We start from the raw sequence: 9,964 nt of genomic DNA on the forward strand, positions 1-9,964 counted from the left end.
ACCAAAGCCACCTTGCCATCATGTCTTGGGAAATGTGGCACTGCTGGTGTGAAGAAGTGCAGAAAAGGGATCATTACAGCTACTTTGTCAAACATGTGACCCTTTATCTTATCCTCCAGTGTTTTACCGTAATTAGTACAACGATATCGACAAATGGCAAATAAATACACATGCTTGGATAACATATATCATCCACTTTATTCATCACTGCTCGCCTCCATAATACGTTCATGGCACAATCGACAGGTTTGAACAATAAGCAAAGGTGATTTTTATGTAAAAAAAATCTAATGCAAATGAGCTCACATTTAAAATATGTATTGTATGTCAGTGTAAACCTGCAATAATGCAAACACATCTCTCACACACACATGCAAATCTTTAGAGCGTGGCCTTGGGTTCAGACAGAGATTCAAACCCAGGTCTCAATCAGTCACTGTGTTCGTCTATTGTCGGCAGAGAGCTTCCTATCACGCCACTAAGAACACTTCCCACAGCCAAAAATACAGCCACCAGAATTCCCACAGTCCCCATTTTCCCCAGAGATGCGGTAGCCAACGCTGCAGCCCCGAGCGCCCCGGCTCCGAAGGGTGCTGCTGCTGCGGTGACCGTCTCCATGCCGATCCCTTTCATTAGCTGTGGCCCCGTGAGGAGGCCCATTCGGAGATTCACCAGAGTGTTGAACGGGCTCTTTGGTGCACCCAGGAAAAATGACCATGCAGCAATAAGGGTGATTGTTAGAAGTTCTGATGTTGTTGGGAGAGTCCCTGTCAGTGCTACACCGCGCATTGCCAGAACTGCACCAACAACTACCGAACCTACAGCTGTTAAAGTTGACTTTCTAGTCTCAAACGCCTTCTTTGCTGCAACACTTGCGGCTCCTATTGACACCCCTGCAGCTGTGACTGCTCCTAACGTTGCCCCCATGCTGCTCCGGGTCCCTAAAAAAGAGCTTGATTGCAGAATGGCTCTCAGGGAAAGTGATGACATTATAGCAGCTCCCAAGGCGACCTTTCCGACCCCCCCTGGCTCCAGCCCCACCGTGGCCACTGTTCCCAGGCTGGCTCCTAGCAGCCCCGCAGACAGAAACACCACCCAGACGACCGACTGCAGCACCAAGACCACCTCCGCTTTCGACCCCTCTCCTGCTTCACCTGCCCCCAAGCCTGCAAAAAATCCCAGAATCGCCACAAAAACAGAGTAGAAGTTTAACCTCTGCAAAAGTTGGCACTCGGTTTTAGAGTTTGATCTCAGTGTCATCCTCTCTGTCAGAGCCTTTCGAAGGGCGCAAAGCACAGATATGGTCAACCCCATGACGAAGAGTCCAACCATTACACCCATTCTTCCATAAACTACACAGACGTAGAGGGTGGTGAAGATGACTGTCAGAGCTGTGATCATGTCGTTAATATTGGAGTATGAGTAGATTAAAAGGACCAGAAAGCCTTGAGCTGAGATGTAGATGTATAGTGGGAGGAGGCCGGCTGACACTCCAGTAGTGACAGCACCCGCTACAACACAGGCTCCTGTCGTGGTCTCGACTAACCATGGAGACTTCAATCCAACTCGGGTCAACAGTTTTGCCATCACGGCGGCGAGGAGGAAACCACTGCCGAGAGAAACTAGCGCTGAGGTGAAAGCGAGGCATGCCGTCACTGCCCCGACACCCGTGGAACCCACTCGTCCGGCATTCTGAGTTGCAGCAGTCAGCAGGTCGTCGTCTGCAGTCAGTGAGGGCTCAACTGCAAATAATGCAGCTTCTCCAAAAGCAAAACCTGCTGCTGCACTTTGTAGGATTGTATTCACTGCACAAGAAACACCTGTGAGGGGTAAAGACACAAGGAAAAAAAGTAAATTCTGCATTAGGAGTACTTTTACTTTAAATATATTACATAATACATGTGTACTTTTATTGGCAATGGAGTACATTTGTATTGTGGTATTGCATTGCTACTTTTAATTAAGAAAATGATCAGAATACTTCTTCCACCACTTATGTATAAACTGCTCCTGTCACTTTAAGAGAAAAGTGAAACCACTTGCGAAACTTAAAACCAGGAAGTCTGTCTGAACTATGAAAAAACAACAAACATTTCAACAGACCATTTCATTAACTACACTCCTGTGTCGACAATGTTGCTTCTCTGCAAAACTAGTTATCCATGCCCTGTCTGTACTCTGGTTCATTCTTTTAGGCATTTTTGTGGCTGCAGCTTTATTATCCTGTTCAGATATTAACTTTTAAGTCTGGAAGCAGCTGTATGGATATCTGATATCGTGGTGAATGTCTCAAGTTTTACTAAGTAGTTTGCAATGAACTTCTGCTTTGTTATCTTACCCAGACTTGTGTCTGCCATGTCTCCTCGTAGCTACCTCTGCATCGACGTAAGACTTCTTCTTCTGTTGATTTGTATGGCAGTTTCATCCACGAGTTGCATTGCCGCCACCTACAGTTTCCAAGTGCAACTTATCTATCTGCGGTTGCTTCAGTTATGAAAAGATGATTCAGCACCAACTTAGTCCTCTACAGCACACTTTATAACCGTGGCAATAAATGCCAAAAAGCCTTTCTTATCATGCATATATTCTGATTAACTCGCTGCACCTCTTCCTGTTTGACATCCATTTTCACCCACCAAAATATAAAAGTGTGGACTAAACCATCTCATCTTATTTGCAAGCTTAACCCGTTAACAGCTCACTTATGACATATCCACAACCACTATATAAACCAGTAAACATATCGTAATGCATGTTTTGAGTTTTTGTGTGTTTATTATATATTTAGACCTATAAGGGTTTAAGTGATTGTAATGGTTGCAATAACTTGTCTTCATCTTGACTCTGTGCACCTCCTGCTGGACTCTCTGATCAAATGGAAAACAAGAAAATAGAGACCAGCCACAACAGTAAAATGCTATATTACATAACAATCACTGGAGCAATTTCACTGCAGAACCAATACTTTGATAATTATTGCCACATTTATGCTGTGAGCTACAGATTATCTGAAACACTTTGAAACATACTGTAAAGGGTTTTGACCAACAAATACTAGTTGGACTTGACTCTCATCCGATAAGGTACCACAATGTATTTTTTGACGACTATAACAAACTCAAATGTAGCTCTCTGTCACTTATTGGCGTTGTAATGTAAAGCTATTTGCAAATGAATAAGTAAGGGAAAGGACTGATTACAGGAAAGGGCACGAGGCGAGTGAAAAAGAAGAATGGGACGCGGCTCGGATCGTATTTCGCCTCCAACTTCCTGCTCTGCAGTCAGCTGACTGAGCTCTGTCACATGACTGTGGTTTCCTTTCCGTTCGCAGCGGCTCACTTGGATTTCTTTACACTCCACCGGAGAGATTGTTTATCCCGGGGTTTGTTTAAAGGTCTGAGCTGTAGAACAAGAAGTAGATAAGGAAAATAAGAAGAAGTAGGCTAGGAGAGGAAGAAGAAGAGGAGGAAGAAGAAGCAGAGCACAGATTCGGAGTTGTGAAGCGAATCCTCTTTCGTCTTCCTTCCTGTAACTGAGAGCAGGTCACTGAATTTCAGTAAGTAACATAAACTATTATATTATCATGTGTGTAAGTGTATATCAGCAAACATTGTATTTGTATCCCCTATACAATTAATCTATTCAGTAAATTATTATATATCATACTGCTTATTATAAATTAAAGCTACAGTTTAGTGCCACTTATTAACATTATAATATTTCTCCCATGTTGTAAGAACTGTGTATGTCCTTTGTAATAAGCTCTGGGTTGTAATTCATTCAGCTGTTTACTGTGGCTGAAGTCACCTGGCAGGTTGTTGCGTGCTTTCGTCACACCCAGTCAGGTGAGACTCAGGAGGTGTACTGTCTTGTGTTTGAGACGACACACAGATGATATATTGACAGTATTCATGGGGTGGTTTAATCAAAAGCAGCTTTTAATTAAAATGCTTTGCTGCAGGTCATGCAGGACAAAAAAAAATACACTTTACACGATAACTAAACATTTATGCACAGTCACAACACCTTGACTTTGATGTCATCCAGCATGAATCATCGACATGTCTTCTCTTTACAGGGATGCATTTGGCGGTGCTGCTGTTTGTGTCTGCGCTCTCCGTCGCCACCTTCGCCCTGGACAATGGAGAGATGAGGGTCCCTCCCATGGGCTGGCTGGCATGGGAGCGTTTCCGCTGTGACATTGACTGTGAACACGACCCCAAAAACTGCATCGGGTGAGTCCACATAATGTGAATATAACAGAATGGAGCCTTTTCTTTCAAAGCAGGTGCTATTTAACATAGTTGTCTAGTCTTAAGGTGGATTTTGCTGTTAGAGATATTAATTATATTACTAGATCGTATACACAGTAAGTTCAGTTACAACGTTAAGCTGCTTCTCCTCACTGCTCCACTTACTTATTCAACTGATGAAATTGCACCAGTCAAACCAGCCACTCTGAACTGGCCTTCTATGCAATGTCTCAACTCCTATTCAGTACCTAACCGGTCTAATTCTAGGCCCTGAATCAGGTTTGATACAATTTAGAAATGAAGGGTGTGGGCCCGGCCAACAATAATGGCAGACAATCAGAAGAATGGTTTATGAGTAATCATACAGGTGTTTTGTGGAAACCAAAATGTGCATCTGTAATTAGTCAACAGGTATTTTTCTTAGAGTTATAATAAGGGCCTTTAAGTGTCTTTACATCTACTTTTCCTTTTTTGTGAATTAATGAAAAGACTCATTTGCCAAAAATGTTTTTGCCTTTTAACTTTAGAACTTCTTCTTCTTACCATTACAGTAAGAAGCACTGTTAAACGTATCACCTCATTCAACAAATACCCTAACATACTAAAATAAAAACCTAGTTAGACTGCTCTTTATGCTCTTCTCATTGAATGCTACAATGACACTGTTCAAATCAATTCGTTAAAGCTGTTATAATCAATATTTTTCTGTCTTCCCTCCAGTGAGAACCTGTTCATCGACATGGCAGACAGACTGTCGGAGGAGGGCTGGAGGGAACTTGGCTACGTGTATGTGAACATAGACGACTGCTGGTCCTCCATGAAGAGAGACGAGAAGGGGCGGCTGCAGGCTGACCCTAAAAGGTAATTGTGCAGTATATATACTGTACGCGTACAGAGACAGACGCACACAGAGAAGCTGTAGTTTCTGTAACTTCTAAACCCGTGAGTCAATAAAACAGTAAAACAGGGTAATTAAAATGTGACAGTTATACAATCATATGACTCGCAGAAACATTAGTAGTCAGTAGTTTCACTTGTCTGTGGTGTATACTATTACATGCAGCCTCAGCATATGATAAAGACTGCTGAACAAACAACTGCAAGCTTTTCTGATTCAGAGCTTCAATCATACCGTATACTGTCCGACGGCACATTTATAAGTAGAGCTATACATAAAGTGTTTTAAGGTTTTATACGTTGTAGTAATTTAATGTAATTTTCAGTGCAGCAAAAAAAGGAGTGCCCAAGACTGTGCCTTGATTTCATGAATTGTACGTCTCTGCAGTGTGCACTTTGGTATAACATTATAATTGCCTCTCCATCAGGTTCCCAGGAGGCATCCATAAACTGGCACGCTATATGCACGACAGGGGTCTCAAGCTGGGCATCTACGGGGACTTCGGCACACACACCTGTGGGGGGTATCCCGGCACCACACTGGACAAGATCGAGATAGACGCTCAGACCTTCGCCGACTGGGAGGTGGATATGTTTAAATTTGACGGCTGTTATTCTAATGCCACGGAGCAAGAGAAGGGTAAGAAAAGAGGAAGGGCCTCTCACATTGTCGTTGTTGAGATGTTGCTGACTTGATTTGACTCTTGTTCCTCTCTTGGGCAGGTTACCCTCTCATGTCAAAGGCTTTAAATGCTACGGGCCGTCCCATTGGCTACTCCTGCAGTTGGCCTGCCTACCAGGGTGGCCTGCCACCTAAGGTATAAACAGAATGTCTTAAAGTTTACATCATCACCTGAAGCTTAAGGCCTGACAGTTTTAAATAATTCATGTCGTTGACAACGTTTTCCCTCGTGGATGTAGCCTCTGTCGTGAGGACGACGTTCTCATAATTTAAATCCAGTTTGTATTTTTACCTTTTTGTGAAACTGATTTATGTTTTCAGGTGAACTACACTCAGTTGGGTGAGATCTGCAACCTGTGGCGTAACTATGGGGACATCCAGGACTCTTGGGACAGTGTCCTGAACATTGTTGACTGGTTCTTTGAGAACCAGGATGTCCTGGTACCTGCAGCTGGACCTGGAAAGTGGAACGACCCAGATATGGTCCATTCAAATGACATAATATTCAATTATTTAGTGTTCACTATTTACTATATCGTCCGTCAAAGAGGTTAGGCAGCACCAATGGTACAAGTTAAAGAAAAACAGTCAAAAAAAGTAAAAGAAAAACACTAGTTTGTTAAAAATAAAAGTGCTACAGGTACGAAATCTTATTTGATCTTTCTTGATTGTGTGATTTTGCCCTCCACAGCTGATTGCTGGCAACTTTGGCCTCAGCATTGACCAGTCTCGCTCTCAGATGGCTCTGTGGGCGATTATGGCTGCTCCTCTTTTCATGTCCAATGACCTGCGCACCATCAGCAGCGAGGCCCGCAGCGTCCTGCAGAACAAAATGGCCATCATCATCAACCAGGACCCCATGGGCATCCAGGGAAGGCGCATTATAAAGGTGACACACTTTTCCATGGGTTGTGCAGCTTCTTGAAAGCGATCAAGATGAAAAAACAGAAGTTAGCTGGTTTGAGTTTTGACTTTAGTGTTTAATTCTTTTCTATCCTCTCTCGCTCACATAATACATGTCTTCTCATTATTTGTGTCATTGTTCACATTTTCTCGTCCATTTCTTTCTGCCAGGAGAAGAGTGGCATTAACGTGTTCTGGCGCCCCCTGTCAAACAATGCAAGTGCATTGGTATTCTTCAGTCGTCGTACCGACATGCCCTACCGCTACCAGACGACCCTCAGCAAACTCAACTACACCACTGGCAGCTACAAGGTACTGTATGTCTTTAACGTTTTCTAGACAGTCTTCTAGATTCTGGCAGGCAATGTATCATCTCTGGTCCACTGAAAAACATTGAAAAACAGATCTACTACTACTAATGTCTTAATTATCTGTGTGCTGAGTTGAGAGTTTGCTTTCCAAATACGCACGAGTATTGCAGGAGAATCACATTGTCTCCCTCCCTCAGATCTACAACGTCTTCACTGGGAAGACCATGACGCTGAAGGAGTCCACTGGCTTCGTGGTGTCGGTGAACCCCACAGGTGTGGTCATGTGGCATGTGTCTGCGCCCGCCAAATGGAACCTGCGCCAGTTCTATAAAGGTGGCAGACTCCAGGGATCTGCATTTGACGATGACGATGAAAACGCCTTTCCTCGCGTCTTCCTCTGATCGCTCACTGATTGAACTTTATCACATAATAATCACACCACTGTTTCTGCCTCAGTGCTCTTGATGAAGCGTTGACTGACAAGACATCACACGATTATTGTTAGGTGATCAATGGACGTATTTCTCTCCTGAACCCTAAAGTGCCAGTGCATAGCTCTAAATTGTGTTATTTTAAAAGGCACTATCTTTTCCAAGTAATGGAGTCACTTAAATCTCAGGGGGGGGGGGGGCAGCCATTTTGCTTCTGGATATGTTACTAATCTCAAATTGTTCTTGTGATCCATCTCTTAAATTCTACACTTGCAATATGAATCAAGAGAAAATGTCCAAAACATAGCACACCTCAGTTACAGTGACAAACATTTTGGACACATTTTAAGTGTTTCCGTGCTTCACAGGGCACTAGAGCTGATGATAATTTATATCTCTGAGATCGCCAAAGTTGAAAAACTGATCGTAGATCAGCACTAAGACTCAGGAGTCTCCGCTGCTCTGCTTTTAATGAAACATTGCAGGAAGCAGTCTGTCTTAAGCTGTTCCAAAAAGAACAAAGAAGAACAATAAAGGCGTCTGCAATGCTAGTTTTTCTGAATGTTTATAGGAAAATTGCTCAGGATAATAAATATGAACGTGTGTTTAAGAAACGAAGATTTTTATAAGAAATGATTCTGTGAATTATGAGTTTTTGTCTTAACTGAAATATATGATTTGGTTCCTCATTAGGCAAAGGTTTGTTTTCCATTATGTTTGTATTCATTTAGTTGCGGCAGTGCTCATCTTGACGTAGACTTACCTCATCAGACTAAAAATGCTGCTCTGGAACTACTTATGTTCTTCAAGACTTTTAAAATACATGGTCACATAGAGGAACACTGTGCTGCCGTAGGACTTTTTAAAGACATTCTCCCATACGGACAAATGCATGTTTTACAGGAGTGGCCTCAACTCAAAAAACCTGGCAATAAAGGCCCAATAACACTGATGGATCGTGTTGAGTCTACTTTAGAGAGAGCTGAGGCTCATACAGTTAACACAAACATATGAAAGTGTTTTTGCACCACACATCAGTTTATTAGGTTTTGACCTACATGGTTTCAGTTAATTTTTCTTAAAATGCTAACTGCTAATGCTTATGTCTAGGCTGTTATTCACTTTTAGCTCTCACTTCACAATTGCATGGTAAGTCTCAACTTATGTTGGTTTTAAGTTTTGGTTCTGTGTCGGATACAGTTATCGGAACTGAGCATACAATTACATCTACTTTTTGTGTTTGTTTTACTGTGGGAGTTACTGCTTTTTTGGGGGGGTTTAGTGTACTCGACTCATGTGCACTGTAACTAACCGATTTATTGTAGACTTATGGAGATGAACATGAAAACAGCTTTTATCTGCATTTATACAGCAGCCTTCAATGCCTAACAAACAGCCTGTCAATCATAATGTAATTTGAGTCTTTATCTGGTAACTCATAGATTAGTTTGCATGATCTACTGAAAAGAAAGAGCATGTAGCCGACAAGAACACCGGCCCACATCCATATTTAGCCAGTAGAGGTCAGCACTGCTCTTCAGGCTGCATGGATGTGACAACATGGGCCTTCCAATCCGATCCACTGCCAAGAAATGCACCTGCTGAGGAGCACAAGGACAGTCAGCCGATTCAGCTCAGTCCTTTATCTCTCTGTTATGATTTTCTCTCCTCTGGCATCACCGTCTCCCGTTTTGAAATGCATAACAATGTATAAACTCTTTTTAAACTTAATTTTGTCCTTCAATCCTCTCCGCTCCTTTATCCACCATCTATTAATTCTTCATTGTATTCATTCTACCTCGTCATCGTCATTCCCCCCCCCCCCCATCCCTCCTCCTCCATGTCTCATTCTGATAAATCCTGGGCATAGTATCACCTCTGACCTTGACCTTAAAGCCCCGTGTTTACACACAGTCTCAAGATAATAGAGTGGTCACATGAGTGTGTGCATTAGCATGCATCCTACTGCATGTGCGTACGTATGACATGAGTAAACTTGCTTTGCGTGAATCACACAAACACAAATGCACACACATATCCCTTCTAGGTCATTTCAGGCCAGATCAGCTGTGTGTGTGGGTGTGTGGGAAAGATTATCTTTACCTTCCTGTCTTTCCCTCTCATTCGTCTCAGATATCCGTTGGCTGGCCGAACACGACACATCTCTCACTGTCAAGGTCCTCGCCGTCTGGGAACATGACGTGGGAGAGGAGTGAGGGAGTTTTGATAGAGAAAAAGAGAGAACTGTGCAAGAAGAATTTGAGCAAAAGGAGGAAGGGGGGGGGGGCTGGCGAGGAACAAGAGCGTTCCTGCCAATGCTCACGTAGGCCCACAGCTGCAGAGAGGCACAGTCGCCACTCCCGTCTTTGTACCCAACACCGGCACCCCTGATTCAAATCAGGGGTTGATCCCCCCTTCTTCTAGGCCAACACACTCGTCGTTGTTGTCACGCAGCAAGTCACGCTCTCTGCCTCACGCCTCTGAAAT

The 9,964-nt window shown here is 43.2% G+C and overlaps 2 protein-coding genes across 3 annotated transcripts; one reads left to right on the top strand and one right to left on the bottom strand.

The window, feature by feature from the left end:
• LOC116393688 (uncharacterized) lies at positions 1-2,416 on the bottom strand. Its single transcript, XM_031866222.1, has 2 exons — positions 2,339-2,416; positions 1-1,820 (listed from the first exon to the last, which is right to left on the bottom strand). Exons 1-2 carry the CDS (start codon positions 2,355-2,357, stop codon positions 430-432), a joined length of 1,410 nt encoding a protein of 469 aa, XP_031722082.1. The 5' UTR covers positions 2,358-2,416; the 3' UTR covers positions 1-429.
• An 887-nt stretch (positions 2,417-3,303) lies between these two features.
• On the top strand, positions 3,304-8,169 carry LOC116393694 (alpha-N-acetylgalactosaminidase). 2 transcript variants are annotated; one of them, XM_031866231.1, is made up of 9 exons: positions 3,304-3,556; positions 4,079-4,235; positions 4,974-5,114; positions 5,579-5,790; positions 5,874-5,968; positions 6,154-6,315; positions 6,524-6,721; positions 6,907-7,047; positions 7,244-8,169. In XM_031866231.1, exons 2-9 carry the CDS (start codon positions 4,081-4,083, stop codon positions 7,445-7,447), a joined length of 1,308 nt encoding a protein of 435 aa, XP_031722091.1. In that variant the 5' UTR covers positions 3,304-3,556; positions 4,079-4,080; the 3' UTR covers positions 7,448-8,169. The 2 variants fall into 2 exon arrangements, with proteins under 2 accessions (XP_031722091.1, XP_031722092.1); XM_031866232.1 differs by lacking the exon at positions 3,304-3,556 and having other exon boundaries at positions 3,732-4,235.
• The last annotated feature ends 1,795 nt before the right edge of the window (positions 8,170-9,964 follow it).

This window comes from Anarrhichthys ocellatus, unplaced genomic scaffold, assembly GCF_004355925.1.
Source record: "Anarrhichthys ocellatus isolate YVR2014 unplaced genomic scaffold, GSC_Weel_1.0 scaffold34, whole genome shotgun sequence".
NCBI classification, from domain to species: domain Eukaryota; kingdom Metazoa; phylum Chordata; class Actinopteri; order Perciformes; family Anarhichadidae; genus Anarrhichthys; species Anarrhichthys ocellatus.

Coding starts and splice junctions, on each gene's coding strand:
- LOC116393694 (XM_031866231.1), top strand. CDS start 4,081: ATGCATTTGGCGGTGCTGCTGTTTGTGTCTGCGCTCTCCGTCGCCACC. Junction 4,236..4,973: donor GACCCCAAAAACTGCATCGG/GTGAGTCCACAT, acceptor TCTTCCCTCCAG/TGAGAACCTGTTCATCGACA. Junction 5,969..6,153: donor AGGGTGGCCTGCCACCTAAG/GTATAAACAGAA, acceptor TTATGTTTTCAG/GTGAACTACACTCAGTTGGG.